This window comes from Zonotrichia albicollis, chromosome 3 (genome assembly GCF_047830755.1).
Source record: "Zonotrichia albicollis isolate bZonAlb1 chromosome 3, bZonAlb1.hap1, whole genome shotgun sequence".
Taxonomy (NCBI): Eukaryota; Metazoa; Chordata; class Aves; order Passeriformes; family Passerellidae; genus Zonotrichia; species Zonotrichia albicollis.
The window spans coordinates 34,138,837-34,156,085 of NC_133821.1; the positions used below are offsets into that span (position 1 = coordinate 34,138,837).

The 17,249-nt window shown below is 43.0% G+C and overlaps 1 protein-coding gene across 3 annotated transcripts in view; it reads right to left on the reverse strand.

The window, feature by feature from the left end:
- The window catches only part of HHAT (hedgehog acyltransferase), a 148,345-nt gene extending 131,475 nt beyond the window's left edge, over positions 1 to 16,870 (reverse strand). For all 3 annotated transcript variants that reach the window (XM_074537125.1, XM_074537126.1, XM_074537127.1), the window contains exons 1-7: positions 16,694 to 16,870; positions 16,268 to 16,392; positions 14,433 to 14,500; positions 13,130 to 13,243; positions 12,330 to 12,524; positions 10,867 to 11,079; positions 8,121 to 8,292 (exon numbers count right to left, since the gene is read on the reverse strand). In XM_074537125.1, coding sequence (XP_074393226.1) covers positions 8,121 to 8,292; positions 10,867 to 11,079; positions 12,330 to 12,524; positions 13,130 to 13,243; positions 14,433 to 14,500; positions 16,268 to 16,361 — 856 coding nt within the window. In that variant the 5' untranslated portion in view covers positions 16,362 to 16,392; positions 16,694 to 16,870. The remainder of the gene's footprint in view (positions 1 to 8,120; positions 8,293 to 10,866; positions 11,080 to 12,329; positions 12,525 to 13,129; positions 13,244 to 14,432; positions 14,501 to 16,267; positions 16,393 to 16,693) is intronic.
- Between the last annotated feature and the right edge of the window lie 379 nt (positions 16,871 to 17,249).

Sequence of the window (17,249 nt, forward strand, 5' to 3'; positions counted from 1 at the left end):
TATAAAGGAAGATGATTCCTACTAATATTCTAAATGTTTTTTGTTGAAAAACATAGTATTGACCAATAAGTAAAAATACAGTAAAAAGCAGAGGCCAACACCTTTACAGAATTGGTGAGGTCACTCCTCAAGGACCCAAACGACTTTGGTGAACTTCTCCATCTGACAGCTGACATACAGAAAATCTCACCACAAAGAAGGGAAACTGAAATTATACTTCAATACAGAAAAAAATTATAAAATGCAATTGCTACAGCTCTTTCTACTCCAGTGCTCTGCTTTTGCTCAGTTATATTACCTGACTTGACTGAAGGACTTTAGACGTTCAACACAATTTTAAAGCCTTCCAGCAGACAGTCCTAAGAGACTAAGTTTTTAGTTCGACTGCAGCAGTACAACTCCATGAACACTTAAGTAACCTGTCTTTTTTTTTAAGGGGGGGAACATCTCTATTGCATTCTGCTGACTAATCGGTATACTGTGGATGACAACCAAAAACTAAACATTAAAAATTCATCTACTGTATAACAACCAAGAGTGAAATTCTGGCACTAATAATGTAAAATGCAAAATTCCTGCTGACCTACACATGGCCAGTATTTTCCTACAACAATACAACATTTTCAGTTTTGATATCATAATTTATGCACACGATAAGAAACAGTAGTGCCATACAAGATAAAAATTGATGTTAGAACAAAATACTGAGACATGAAGCTTATGTTATTTTACTTCAGGGAAACAGGCATCAAGTATTCAATAACATTTTTCCCTGGAGGAAAACAAACAATCAGAAGCACAATTTGGATACTAGCCAATTAGCTCCACATTAGATTACTGCTAAATCATCTGTACAGCCAAATTTCTGCTTTAATTCCCTTCTCATTCAGTGTCTCATTTCTTTTCTGACAAATTTCATTGGAGAGCTGAACACTGACACCCACACAAACCACTTATGAAGATCACAGCTGTCTGTGAAGTAGTAAAATTCAAAATCTTTTGGCTGTGCTTGGTGGAAAGGTATTTAGAAACAGGCTTCCAGTCTGAGACCCAAAAAAATTCAATACATTTGATTTTAAATACAATGATGAAAGATTGAGTTCATGGATACGAAGTCATAATATGCAAGTTGGGGAAAAAAGGCATTTTCACCCTCTCCAATAACACATATATAGGTTGTCATTACTGTAATTAACAGGCAGCTCAGTAGCAGTGGCATCTTGAACACAGAGATCACATCACAGTCACACCCAGCACAGCAGCTACGCTGCAAGTGGCAATTCTAAGACTCACGAGAACAGCAACACAAAGGTCCCTATCAAAATACACAGATCAAGCTCTCATTGGTCTTGAGCTCATGCCAGCAGTAGGAAAATTCTGGCCACACTGGGAAAACTAAGGGCAAGATTCACAGCCACACAACAGCTGGGCTGCAGTGGCAACAGGCACAGGCTTCAAACCTTCCTGCATACCTGAGACATTGCAGTTGCTTTGCTTTTGCTTCACTCACTCACACAAAGCAGCCAGAAGCAAACTGCTTCACCTGATTTAGAAGCATGAAATTAACAATCAAATTCATTAACAATATCACATAATTTCTTCTCTAATGTTTGATATAATAATTCCTCCACACACATGAGCATTATTTTAAATTGGAAACAAGTCATATCAAATGTGTATTATAACACGGCTAAGAGGAAAAAGTACCGCCAAGATTCTGTCTTTTCTCCAGAATAAATTAATTCAAAGTTGAGATTATTTTTTTTTAAACAGAATGTGTTAAGGGATAAAATGTCAAGGTAAAGTACCTGATCTTAATCCCATGCATTTCAACAGTCAAGCTGTTTGAAGTCCCAGACTAAAGCAATTTACTTTTATAGAAGCTGGTATTTTCAATTTATCATCTTCCCATCCTTAAAAAATTCTAAGCTTTCCTATGCTTTAAAAATGTATTTAAAGACCTTCAAATATTTTCCTCACCTTAAGTTTACTGCAAAACTGCATTTCCTAAGTTTCATAGAGCTTTGAAACAAAGATCATGACAAATTAGAATATTCACATAATTTGATTTTGGTCTATAAATTCTCAAAAAATTCTGACTGGTAGTTTTTGACAGATATTAACAAATATAATATTTTCATGAGCAAGCAGCAAAACATTTGCATCCAGGTATTACAAATCACAGTTGACATTTTTCTGTCCTTAAGCCAACACCAAAGTCATGGTTAACTTCGAAGGCAATTTTATGATTAGCACAACATCACAACTTTACCCTTTTTGCAGCTACATTGACCCTATGGCATTAGTGATTGGAGATATTTGTTTCTGTCAAGTACCACGACAGGTTCCACCAGAAAACAGAGATAAATATGCAGTCACATTTCAAAAGGGTTACTGATACACGGCAGAAGCCTAATAGGAAGGAGACATTTATAACAGCTCAGAATCTGGGGCCACAACATCAAGTTCAAAATATCTCAGCCTTCTAGCAGCACACAAGAAGTAAGAAATATCCTTTTGTGGATGGAGGAGTGGCAGGAAAGCATCACAGTGTTTGTCCTGGAGGCTGCTTATTTTTAGAGGAAGCTGAATGGACATAAAGGTTCCAAAGTGAAATTACCTAAACAAGACTAAACAGAACTGTCGAGGGACTCTCAGTCAAGGCATAGACAGGTATTCCAAGTTAAAGTAAACCAGAAGGCTTTTCAAGCACACACATGCTTTAAAGACACCTACCATGAATACTCCCAAGGACTCTGACAAACTTGGTCTAGTGGTAGGAATGCCCATGGCAAAGGGGTTAGAATTACATGATCTTTAAGGTCCCTTCCAACTCAAACCATTACATGAAAATACCTACTGTAAGCATTGTGTTCAATAGAAAATACTTGCAGGAAAAGGCTCTCTAAATAAACCAAGAGTCTTCACATTGCCCTGTTTTTTACTGGGATAGAGTTCATTTTCTTCACAGTGGCCAGTGTGGGGCTGTGTTTTGGATGTGGGCAGAAAACATTTCATTTGCTTCATTGTTGATGAAAGCAGAGAGATGCTTTTGTTACTATAGGGTTTAAAGAGCCAAGGTCTTTTCTGCTCCTCACCCTCCACCAGTGAGAAGGCTGAGGGTGCACAAGGGGCTTGGAGGAGGCACAGCCAGGACAGCTGACCCAAAGGGTATCCCATACCATACATCATGCTTAGCATCTAAAGCTGGGGGGAAAAGAAAGGCGGGCGATGCTCAGAGTAATAGCATTTGTCTTCCAAAGTAACCATTATGCTTGAAGGAGTCCAGATCCAAATCTGGGAGGCAGATCCAAATCTGCCAGCCCAGAGAAGTGAGGCATTAATTCCTTGTTTTGCTTTGCTTGTGCATGCAGTTTTAAATTGACCTATTAAACTGTCTTTATCTCAATCCATAAATGCTCAGTTTTATTCTTCCAATTCTCTTCCCACCTCTCCAAGAAAAGAAAAGGAGTGGGCAGCTGTGTAGTGTTCAGTTTCTAGCTGGGATTAAGCCACAATATGCATGATTAAAAAGAAAAGCAGTCATGGAAGCAGGTTAATTGCCAATAGGATCTTGAAGTTTAGCCTACAGGAATGATTAGAAAAAGAAAACTTACACACATGAACACTTCTTTCTACAAAACAGGGAACAACTTAATATTCTAGGAAAAAAAAAATCGAAGTTTTCTGATTTGTGTTTATATTTCCAGTTTTCAAACAGACCTCAAGATGCCAAATACTTCATCAATTTCTCCTTATCATTATCTTCCAGGATGGAAAAAATCTAAGACTCCTCTTTTTATTTCACTACTACTTAGATGAACAGATCCCTCAGTTTCAATAGCAAAATGCTGCATGCTTCTGAAAATGAACTTAAAGATCTACTTCCTATCTGTGGATTTATCATAAAAAAACTGCAAACACAAAACCAGAACTCTACATCCAATTTACAGAACCCTACATCCAATTTACACAGACTACTTTGTAGGTCTCAGTGTCAAAGACGAACATAATTTACATTTCTTCTTCTAACAAATTAAAACATGAGATCAGCAACTACAGATTAAGCCACGTGGCTCCACCTTTGAACAAATCATATTCCAGACTGACTTACATGCCCCTCATATGAAATTACCCTTTAGAAGTAGTAGAGCCTAGTTAATAATTAAAACAGTGATAGCTAATTGACACTACCTTGTGCGTGCTTCACTAGAACAAAAGGACTGCACCTGGTTAGGACAGACAGATGAAACCCACAGGGAATTCACAACATTCCATCAGGTGTGCACATCCTAGATGTACATCTATACATCACATACCTCTGGCAAAGCACAGACAGATTCCTAGCAAAATATATTTTCACAACTACAGGAGTTATTAAGATGAATCCAGTGCAACAATTATATTCAGCAACGTACTTTCGTACACATTTCTGTCTTCCATCATTCCCTGCACCTTGCCAGATGGATGTGAAGCTCTGCTCAGATGAGCAGGGATAAGTGATGGTGCTGAATAAATGTGCAGGCTAAATGTGAAGGATGGTGCAGGATAAATGTGAAGGATGGTGCAGGATAAATGTGAAGGCTCATCAGGGAAATACAGGCAGTGTTTCTTCCAACATCTGCATTTTCAGAATCAGACTTAACACACAAATGACCTAGCAACACACATTTCAGTTTCTATACAATAGAATGTACCTCAGCAGAGTGAATTTTACCATTGATAGTCTACGTTGTCATAGCAAAGAAAAAAAAGAATCACTTGTTTCAATTTGAGCTCTTTCAACCAATGCTATTAAGCTCCCCATTACCACATGTCAGTGAATTTGTCATTCAGCTGCAGAAGCCTGAAGAACAGACACTGAAAAGGATCACCAATCTACCTGTCTTTTACTCATTTCTTTTCTCTTGCTTCATTACATAGTATATCCAAAAATTACTCTGTAGAACAGATGAACCTCTGCTCTGGCACAGTGTAGCTATTGTTCTGGTATGCTGCAATTCATCAGGATACTGGATTACTGGAATTCATAGTGGCTTTTATTCTTGGTGCCCGCAAATCTACATTTTACACTGTAAAATGTAAAGGCAGAAAATTATTCCAAATTAATGTTAAAACTGAGAAGAATGAACTATCATGGCTTCCATTAACATGGAATATGAGTCTTCCTGCTGTGTCATTAATTCTGAAAGCATCCAATTCTTTCCGCCAATCTGACTGATGCTACCAGAACGAGATGCAGCACCAACACAAACCCGCGGAATTGCTATAAACACTGCATTTGATAGTCATCATTAAAAAAGCACAAATGCCCTGATATTGCTCAGTATGTCAACAGCTAACTATCCACAGACACAAACATTTGTGAACAGAGACACAATGATTTGTGAATTCTGGAAAATGCTCACATTCTCCAAACAATGGCTTCCTGGGACCAATAAATAAAAGTTCTGTGATTGCACAGCTGGCATCTTTGAATTAATTCTGTGTTCAGACATTCACATCCCTTCCACAAACAGAAGGCCCATACATATATGGCAAGCAGGCATAGAGTTGGACACAGCCCCATCATATTCTGAATTCTCTTCTGGATGGGGGATCTAATATTTGGTTATTGAAAAGCTATATTGCATCACTTGGGGTATGTGGCTGCTTCTAGAAACTCATTTATCTCTGATTCCATCCATGCAAGAGAAAATACTTCTCCTACTGCTAGGTAGCATTCTCCTACTATTTTTTAACTTTATACCTGTGTGCCCTTAGCAATGTTAGTTTAGATCACTTTAGCACTTATGCTTTACGTGGCCATAAATGGCACTGTTATACACTAGCATTTTTTAACAAACATTATAACTCAGGATTTAGTTTTGGGGTATTTTTTTATTTCTTTGTTGTCTCACCTTACAGGAACACTACCCAGTGAAGCAGAACACACTGCAGCTTCACAGTCATGAGGAGTAGACTGACACTGCCCTTAGGTGCTGAGAGCAAAACCTCACAGCAGTGCTGTCTTGCCTGCACTTCTGGCATTTACTGCCCATTGTTCAAAGTTAGCCCAGAAAAAAAAAATGCAGTAGCAGATATAAGCTCCCTAATTAGAGGTGAGTGCAGAACAGCCTCACAGCCTCTCCCTTAAGTTTACCAGGCTATCAGGGCAGCCAAGCATCACAGTGTAAATAGATGCTCATGCTGTTTTGGAGCTGCTGTAGTCAAACAGGACACCCAAAATGAACAAGCCCCATCAGTGCAGAAAGGCTTACACACCATGGATAATCCTCCTGAGTCAACAGCAAGCTGCTTCCTTGGTCTTAAGGCTCAGTTATCTGATGAAATTAGTTCCAATAACACAGCATGCAAAGTAACAGAGGAGAGAGCTTGGCTCTGTACAGGAACTGGTGTAGAAGCATGCTGAGATCCATAAGGGTCCAGTAAGACTTCATAGTAAATTACCAGTACCCATACTCATATATTGGTAGCTCCCTAAAGCAAGTCACAACAGTGGCCTAGCACTGACTTGTGTCTAAGGAAACCTATATAATCATTGTGACCAAACCTGCAGAGAAAACAGTAATTGACCAACTTCTAGCTGAAAATCTCATTTATAGTATATTTTAAACACCTGCCTACATTACTACAACAACAGAGCTCAATAAGAATAGGGTTACACTTTGAGTACACCTGTCCTAAAGGCAGGGTCTCCACAGGCAGCTTGTTAGAATACAATCATTTAATTTGACATCAGGCATCCTTAACAGTCCAAACTTGCTCTAACGGTGGCTTTCATCTCTTGTTGCTCTGAGGCATTTTCACCTTTTCTAACCCTCAGTTCAAAATGCATTTTAGTTCTTAGGATAGCACACTTTATTTCAAATAAATACACAGACAGCTTAGCTGTTGCCTATAACATAACTCTCTCCCCTCCCTAAAAAATCAACACTGGTAGTCTTGAAGGGTGGGAGGAATCCATCAGTAGCACCACTGCTGGAATATTTCATCCCTAATTCTGGAGCCTTCCCTGCATTATCAAATGGCCAGCTTTTTGTAACACACACAAGCACAAGGAGCTAACAGATTTAACTCATCAATGAACTGATGTTTAGAATAGAAAATGACAACTCAAAACCCCCTTTCTAAACAGTGACTGAGTGAGGAGTAGAACAAACAAACCACTGAGGCATACCTGTCCCTTTCTTGCTCTCCATCTGCCCTTGCCCTTTCTTAGATATCAAAATTATATACTAAAACATGCATCAAGAGTGTATGTATGCACACAGGGTTACACAGAGAGTGCTCACATTGCCCTCTGCTGACCAGAGCCCAGTGCAGTCCAAGTGCTCTCCAACACACACACAGTGTGGAGGCACAGGTGAGCTCCATACCAGTGCAAGAGACACCTCCTGCAAGGCAGAAATCACCAAGGCTTTTTCAGAAACAAGTTTTAAAGTCTGGGGTTTCTTTTCCTACCTGGTGATACAGCTTGGGAAGTGGGGGCAGGAATCAAATCAACCACATATGCCAGTTGCTTACCATCACCTAAATGTTTTGCTGATTTACACTGCATTTGTCAGCACTTTTTCCTCACAGTTGGGCATATTAATGAAATACCAGGGACTGCAGACAAGGTGGAAGAGGGGGAAGCCAAGCAGGAAAACAGAACTGAGAGGCACTGACTACTACTTTCATGTTACCTTATTTGCAAGTCCTTCCCTCTACTAGTTTTACAAGTTCTGTCCTTTTACTTTTCAACATGAATGCATAGAAACATCAATCAGGAGGAGATAAAAATAATTCTTAACATCTCCCCTTCTTCATCCCCACAATAAATAAACTCCTTTTAAGTGTCCACTTCTACAACTTGAGGGGGAGAATCACCTTAGGCCACAGTTTACAGACATACTTTAGACGGGAAAAACGACAATATTAATTTAGGAAGCAGCTCAATAAGTTCAACTAAGCTTATGGAGAATCCACATGTTATATTAAGAGTCCATAGACCACCTTTCTGACACTGGCTTGCTATAATGTGCATTTAAGTACCTAAAGTGGACATAAAGAGATGCAGACTGGGGTTCTTGAACTGGGGGAAGAAGAAAGATTTCTGCTACTGTTTCTATACTCACCCAAGGCCCAGTAAGATGCAGATTCCAAAGGCAGAGCACTACTGTAGAGAGCATGGATATACATGAGGTGAATCATCAGCTCAGCCAGGCACCACCAAAAGAAAATACGAATTATGCCCACACTTAAGATGATGAGATTGGTCTTCACACTGAAAGCTTCTTGTCTCCTCATCTAAAGAAGAAACCCAAAGAGGTTACCTGGCACAAAACTGACCATTTTACTCAAAATGAGTACTTATCCTGGGAACTTTTGACTACACCATTTGGAAACTCCTCACACACTCTAGAGGGAGACTGGTCTCTCCATTCTCAATCTCAGTAAGCAGTAGAAACCAACAAGAAGCCAAATGTGTATGCACATTGCACCTAACTGTTGTAAAAAAGGCCAGCTGCTGTTAACCTGAGCAGAATCCAGACGTGAGACTTTAACTCTTGCAACTTGACCTCTGGAGATAATACAAAAAGATCAAAGAAACTACAGCTAGGAAGAAGATTTTCCAAGCAGCAGCCCTACCAAACAGGAACAATGCTGCTTACTCTTAAAATACCTCCAGCTTCAACCAACTGCAGAGAATCAATGACTTGAGGACAGTTCTTAATTTTCCTCCCATAGCATTGCCAAAGTCAGCAAGATCTACAGAATGTGCTGAGAAAATGGAAGTGCAAGCTAAATATTCAATAAGGCAAAGCTTGTAGTTGACAGTCTTCTCAAGAGGCTCCAAACTCTTAGACTGCAAACTGCAGTAAACACATGGGCATATTATTATTGCACCACCTTTCCACAATAAGAGAGAATAGAATCAAAAACCAGAAACATAGGATTGCCTAAAAATTCAGTCATGTGTTTCACATCCATTATTGTGTGCACCATTTCCTTCTCCAGTCTCTAAATGGCCACAAAAATGCACATACAAGAGAAGCAACCAACTCATCTGCACAGGCCCTCAGTCCCAAGCACAGCACAGTTAACATGCACACTCATTTGGAGAGCTCTTTGACAATGTGAAAGCTTGGACACTACCATTTCATCACAGGGATTTGCACAACAGCCCTTCAAACCCATGTCTAGGGCTGCTATGCCTTACTTCAACCCAGCAATTCCACAAGGCCAGTGACAAAGTGGCAGTGGATGCCAATTGCCAGAATTGCTATTACACTCTCTGGGTCATACACCAGTCCATTGTCTCCAGCTCCAGAATTTCTGCTTTCCACTGTGCTCAGCAGGAACCCTCATCCCAGTCTCAGCTGCAATTAAAGGGTTTGAGAATGGTCTCTTACCAGAGCATCAATAAAGATTCTCTTTGTATTGTGCATTTTTAATCAACTGCTGGGCACTGCATCCTTGGAAACACTTTTCTGATCTCATCTGCCAAGGTAATAATACCCTCTGCTCAGGTAAGAGCTCTGACAATAACCTTCAGCAAACACATTAGGCTTGTTCAGCTTGTTCCATCTTCTTCATGGCTTTAACTACACACATCTGTACATATTTAAGGAGAACCTTCTGCAAATACAGACATATTATTCTCAATCTTTCTTTTTCTTCTTACACCAAGAATACATGTGCTCTTTACATAGTTCTTTGCTGAGCCATATCAGGTGAGCTAAATTTCAAAGCAAGGCTCTCCCAGTTTTTCCTATCAGCTATCCACAAGCTGTTTTCAGCTTGGAATCTCACAGGTCGTCTGAAACCATCCTTGGAAAGAAAGTACAACTGTCCCTCTCCTGGTGTACAAGGATTTAGTTGGAATTTAACACACTTCAGAAGCTACAAAACAAAAATTAGTAAAAAAATACTACCTCAGTTTCTATGCAAGTCTATGTGGACTGTTCCCACAATATCCAGCCCAAGGTAACAACATTCCACCTTGCATCTTCCAAAGCAAGTGAAAACAAATGAGCATAGGACTTTTCACTCAAGGATCCACTGGAATCTAGTTTCACTTTCATAAAGCCCAGTATTTCCTTTGGCTTCAACAGAAAATTCCCAAATGTAAACAGATGCAAGCAATCCCTAGGCTTCTATGCATAAACTGAAAAAGCAGTTTTATGGTTTGAAATGCTCACTAATCTACTTTGACACAATAATTTTAACTATAGACATAACAGGTTGTGATGCCACTTCTTACTCAAGTATGGAAGAAAATATGGAAAGCAATAAAGGATGAAAACATGGACTTCTCCCATCATGTAAAAAGCAGGCTTGAACAGAAGCCTGCAATGGACTAAGAAAAGCATTCAGTACAGTTTGTGAGTCTTATATTTTAAACAAGCTGCTCAGTTGAAGCAAAGTGCTCCTAGTAAGTCATCAGCTGTTTTCACATCAATGTGAGGAGAAATTGGAGTTTTCAGGAATTCCCAACACAATCTATCAGCTTTCTGTGGCTCTGAAATCCATTTCAGAGTTAATAGCAAGCTTATGCAGAAAACATTAGTTTTATTTCACTTGATGAAGAAGAAAACAAAAAACCAGTCCAGAAGCTGCATGCTAAAATTATGAACACTCTCCAAATGTAACAAAGCATGTCACTGGCTCCCTGGTTGGAGGCATGAATCTGATGTCAGACAAGAGCATCATGTGAGGCAGAAGAACTTGGGGAGACAGGCTTGTGTTAAAAGCTGATATACAGGACATTACAAAAGTTCTCATGATTACTCAAAATTGTAACATTCCTATAGTATTATTTCTTGATTTTATAATTATGTGGAAGACAGCTTTAGACATCCAAACAACAACCACTGTTACCTGTTTACTGAATTCATCAAAATTGACGAGGGGTCCATTGTGGAACGTAGGATAGTAAAACACATAAGCCAGCATCCAGGGGAAGGAGTGGGATGACTTCTGGCTGGGTGCATGCCAGCAGTACTCCAGGCTGAAGCTGATGCAGAACAGGCAGCGGACAGACACCGTGAAGAGCAGCAGATAATACTCGTTTTCTGTGTCGTACCACCTTCTCTGCAAAACAAAACAAAGCCAGGTCATGATGGGGCAATGCTGTGTTTTCTCTATGGCAAGACAGCAATGTCTACTCAGATCTCAGCTTTTGGGGTCAGCAGCAGCAGCAGCAGGAAGAAACTAAAGCCAATAGCAGCGGGAATGAGAATCTAAAGTGAACAGCAATAAACACACGAACAACAAGCACTGGCTTTTGGTGGAGAAAGGTGCTCCACAGCTACTGCAGCCAGCATAAAGAGACAACAGCTTCGTTTTAGAAACACATCAGGCTGTGAAGCAGGACAGCAGGAGAGCTCTTCTCACAAAAATGAAACATTATCTACCTCAGATTTAGTCCAGTACTACAATATTCAAACCAAAAAGCCAAGGGACTACTAGGGCTTAAGCTGGATATAAGGAGAATCAGTCATTCCTGAGAAAACTTCAGGCTGGAAAAATGTTACTACTGAGCATTTATTGATTCTTTGACACTTGGTATCACACATTGGCCAGCAACAATCCAATCATGGCAAAAAACTTGGAAGCATCAGCAAATGTAGCTTGGCTGACTGACAATTTGTATTGCACTGGCCCTCTCCTCAGCAGAGCAAATCACAAAACTGATCACACCACAAAGAGATTCTACACACTCACTCCCCCTCTCCCTGAACATCAGGGCAACAACCCTTATAAAAATGTCCTGGTTTTCCCATTGGTCCAATAAAATACAACAGGACACTTCCTCATAACTGGTTAACAGTTTTTCCATATCTGTACTACCCAGAAAAAGCCACTAGACAAGGAGTAAAACTGAGCTTGCTTACAGCTAATTGATGCAAGTAACTCATTTGGTACAGCTCAAACTGTAGGATAAAGTCTCCCTCCCAGCAGAAGTCACAGGCACGCTTAACTGAGTAACTCCTGGATACAAACCCAAAACCCAGCACCTTAAATTGGCATGACCAGAGTTCCAGTGAAATGTGTTTAATAAAGCACTAGTGAAGTATTATTATACTCCAGCTCCACTGAATACCACTTACACAATAATGGACACACTTTTATTCCAATGCACTGGCCACCATGATAGAGAAATGTGACTTTAACTGGAGAAGCTCCAGCAGGAGTCATTGCAGTGCCACTGCTTAGGATTCCTCAAAGCAATCCCTGCTTATATCAACTGAAGGGACAGTAGGCTGCCATAGAGATAGATGCCACTATAGGCAACCATCACCATAATTAATTTGATGTTTAATTAGTCCTTCTCACATTACCTTGGTTTCTTCGACAGCTGGTATGCGTAAAGTGGCCAGAAGGACAAGGGAGCACAACCATGACAGGAGTGACAGCTGAAACTGAGCCACAGCAAAGGAAATAGCTGCATGTAACAAAATCACAGCAAAGCCTTTGATTCCCAGTAACAACCAGCAGGCAGCCATTCCATAAGCCATCAAGCACCATGGTTTATACTGTCAGAAAAAGAAAAGTTAACAATCTTTTAGTTTAATTATTTCCAAAGAACAAAAGCACTCAATACCTGTGGTGCCTACACAGGTTCTGCAGTGAACACAAATATAGTCAACAAGGTGAGGAACACACATGAAAAAACCACAGAAATCCAACTGTAACCCTAAAAGTGAAAGGGAAGGTATTTCTGTCGTAGCATCACATGAAAACCAGCCTCCCTAATTTGAGGGAGAGCATAATTTCTTCCTTTCCTTCCTCAGACTAGCAGGTGTGACACCACACACAGATAATTTCCCACAATCATACAATCATTTAGCAATCATGCCAAAACCCAAGCAGCCATCACTTTACATACTTCCATCATAAAGGAACAGCTGCACCCCTCTTATGTGTACAAATCAAACAATGCTGTTTAATGGCTTACAAGGCAGAGGCTTTTAGAGGTTGGAGGCTGAAGTCTCCAAACATTAAGGCAACCAATCCCCCCACACAATTCATACCACAGGATGAGCTTTACTACTGTCAGCGGCCTCACTGCAAAGCTTCCCGTGCCCACAGTAAACAAACCCATCAGAAACTCCCCACTGTGAAGAAAATCCCTACATACCTTCTCCACCAAGAGCCTGGAGATCTGTGATACCAGCAGGTGACCAGCCAGAAGCCAAAGAATGCGTTCCCTTCCCCATTCAACCCAGTAGCTCCACTCAAAGTCCATGGGGTCCTGTGGAACGAAGGGAACTGGTCACTATGTGTATCTGGCCAAAGGAATACCTCCACAATAAAATTGCTGTGTGGTACCCAACAGAACTCCCACATTGCAGGAACACCACTGCAGCAACCCGGTTGGCTGACTTGCAGCAGTGAACTCGGCATCATTTTCACTTCCAATGGGGCAGTTCAAGGAAACAGAGCTTTACATGGTGTAGTGCCTCCTCAGCCCCACACTGGTGCTGAAGCTGAGCAACTTCAGCTCTCCTGAGGGATTCACAGCAACTCTGCTCTGCCTTGGAATACCAAGAACTTCAGTAGAAAGGTACTTTGCTGGAAGAAAAGATTAACTCCCCATTTCAGCAAAGTCTAGTTGCAATTAGATGGAGTTAGGTCAGCTGATAAAAATTCAGATTTTTATCTAAATTAGGTAAGAGGGATCAGCCAGTAGCCCCACGTCCAATACAGAGCCTTACTAAAAGTTCATCTCAACTGCCTTAAAGCTTTCTAAAAAGCACATATCAAAGGTCCATTACCAGCAGTGATGGGAGGCCTAAACACCAAAACACTTAAACAGACATGCATTCCTGCTTTTGTGTAAGCAATCCTTAAGATTAGTTGGATTATTTGCTTTTGACCTCACAAACTTTTGAATAAATGCAAGCAAGGGGGGTAGGCATGCGTTTTTTAGTTTGGGGTAGAGGACTGCCAGTTTCCTTACTGTTTTAGTTCTGGGTTTTTTTAATACCAACTCTGTTTCTTTAAGACTTTACACCTTAAAATCTGTTCTCCTCTATGCTGTACTACAGGCCAGCCAAGAGAAAAACATGTTAATTGACATCAACCATTATCCAAATCACCCAGTAACAAGAAAAAAGGGGAGAAGGCTGCAGGAAGTGTCAAGGTTGATCAGAGTTTTAAGGCCAAACACTAAAATATAGGGTTATCAAGATCCGTAGCAAAGGATAAACACTTAAGCCAGAGATCAAGAAAAGGAACAGAACTTTGGTTATGATTCTTAGATCCAGACACACCCAGCCAGTCTCTCCTCCCCATCAGAAACATCACACTAAAATTAACTACATATATATCCAATTCTGCATGTTACTATAAACTTCTAGAGCTAAATCAGAAGCTTGGATGAGCAAAGGGCATGGAGACGTGATTATTCCCACAAAGCAAGACACTGTCACCCCTCCTACCTTTTTTAGCCCCCGAAAGAGAGTCCCTGGGTCCAGCCCAAACCTTCTGTCCATTGCAGCTTCATACTCTGCAGGGAAGAGCAAACCTTTGATAAGGACACAGCAGCCAGAGCAGGAAGAGTCAGGGATGGGTTCTTTGCTGCTCAAGAGCAACACCTTCCCACGTGGTCTCCAGCAGTGAGGATACCCATATCCAGGGAAGGGCAAGTTCTCCACATCACTGCTCACTAGGTGGGGGGCCCATAGAAATGGCACAGCAGTTTCCCAGAACCAGTGTTTTGATACCCCCTGGCAACTGGGACAGTAGCAGCAACCCACCTTTTAGCACACAAGACCTGCACTAATCCTCACCCACCATTTTCCAGAACTGCACAGTGTCTCCCACTAGAGCAGAAGGGGGACACACACCCAAGAGTGGCCAGCACAGCCAAAACAGGGAAAAGCTGCTCAGAGAAGCTGCCTCTAGAGCCTGCTGCCACCACATTTTGCCACTTCTGCAGAAGACTTGCTGGGTGCAGGACCATGGGTGAACAGCTCTGTATCCAGTTACAAATACTAAAAACTACATGTACAATATTTACAATTACTTTCAAATACCCATCACCTGTGTTAGACAGTGAGCTTCTACTGTAAACCAATCTAAAAGTGCCAACATCACCCAGAAGATAGAGGCCAAGAGGAGGAAGGAGAAAGGCTGGACATGCCCAGATTTTTCCATCTTGCCCCCTGAGCCCCCATTCTAAAAACCCCAAAAATCTATTTTTCACGCTGTGATAAATTCACTATCATTCTACTTAAACTTTCGTGGCTTGTAATTCTTCATGTAAGGTTGGTAATTGTTTTTCTAAAGGCTAAATCAAAGGCACAGGGGTCTTGGGCTCTATGCCAAGGTCTCTGAGCCCCCGGGGCAGGAGCTCAAGTTCTCCAGGGCAGCCAGAGGAATTTCTTGGGTTCTGACAACAGAACTTCTTCCACTCTGCAAATACCTTTCTGGCACTTCTGTTCTTCCCTTGAGGGCTTTCAAAGCCAGGTAGAGTCATTAATGTAGAACTTTGTTGATTAAAGCCTAATAAGATGCAATATATATTCTCTGCAAAGCCTCTCTAGCTTCTTATACTTTTATAATACAACTTTTATTTCCATTTAAATAGCAATGTGCTATAACACAGGTTCTTTTCATCTACAAGTTGTACTTAATATGTTTAAAATCCCACCCTAGCTCTGCAATACACAGCTCCCCAGCTCCAAACCAACCCACCACAGCAGCTACCAAGAGGTTACACAAGGCAGAGGTAGGTGTTTGGAAACAAGATGACCACAAAACTCTCCAGACACCCCAACCATTGCTCTGAGTCCTGGACGAGAGCTCCAGGCAGGGAGCACCAACTTGCCCTAGGGCCTCCCTCGGTTCAGACCTGGCAATTACCATCCGAAGGCAGAGCTGCTCCTGAATGACCCACCTGCAAGGGGCTGTTGGTGACCAACCAGGGAAAACAACACAAATCAAACCAACTTCCCTGAAGCTTCCCTATCTGAGTAGCTGACCTTCAGAGGTCTCCCTCATCTTTTCCGTGACAGCCACGTCCGAGTACAGCATTACCGAGGGTAGTCCTAGCACTCAAAGGCAAAAAAGCCCTGGGACAAAGCTCTCTGCTCAGGTGGCATCTGCCTACTGCTTCCTCGCATAGAGCAGGTTGACAGCTGGGAAGGACACAGGGGCTCCTCGCACAGGAACAAAGCAGAAACCGACCAGAGAGGAGAACTCCCACCGAACAGCCTGGCCAGCCGCGAGAGGGAAGCTGTGCCGAGCGAGCCCGCCCACGTCGCGCACTTACTTCGGGACACTTGGTGCGCCTCGTAGAAAGCGTAGAGGTGGGAGCCCACAGTCAGCAGCCCGTAGAGGCACAGCTCCCAGGCCGGCAGCAGCATCGGCACGGAGCTGCTCCCGCCGGCCGCCTCCCTGCGGGGAGAGAGAGACGGGAGCGGTGTCCTGGCGGAGGGCAGACGGGCACCGAGCAGCGGGACGCTGGGCACGGCACCGCGGCTGCCGGGCCCGGGCTCAGGGGCCGCCCCGCTCCGCTCCGCCCGCAGCTACCGGCAGGGCAGGCGACCCATGCCCGGCCGCGCCGGCTGCAGAGGCCGCGGGTCCAAGGGCTCGGCACGGCCCACGGGACCCTCGGGACAGAGCCAGGACCGGATCCCGGCCGCTCTCACCGAGCCGGGACAGACGGGAAGGGAGGGGAGACGCCGCTGCCCCTTACCTGAGGAGAGCTGTGCGGCCGGGAGAGGAAGGAGCGGCAGCAGCGGGCTCGGGCGGGCTGAGCGGAGGCTCCACACCCGCATGCGAGAGGGCGGCCCCGCGCCCGCCGCTCCCGCCACTGGAGCGACCCCGCGGCCGGCCCTGCCTGGGGGCCGCCCCGCGGAGGGACGGCAGGGGCGGAGCGGGGCGGAGCTGCCGGCGCTGCGCGCCCGCGGCCGAACGCTGGGGGGCGCTGCAGCCCGCTCGCCACGGGGTGTGCACGGCTACAGGGCCCGCGTAGGCCGGTGCGGGGTGTGCGTACAGCACACGGGGTAGGTACACAGCCACGGGGGTAAATACACAGCTAGGGGGGGTAAATACACCTATGGGGTGTGAATACACTTATAGGGTGTACATACACAGCTACAGGGTGTAAATACGCAGCTACGGGGTTAAATACACCTATGGGGTGTGAATACACTTGTAGGGTGTACGTACACAGCTACGGGTTGTAAATACACAGCTACAGGGGTAAATACAGAGCTACGGCGTGTGCATTCACCCACGGGGTGTAAATG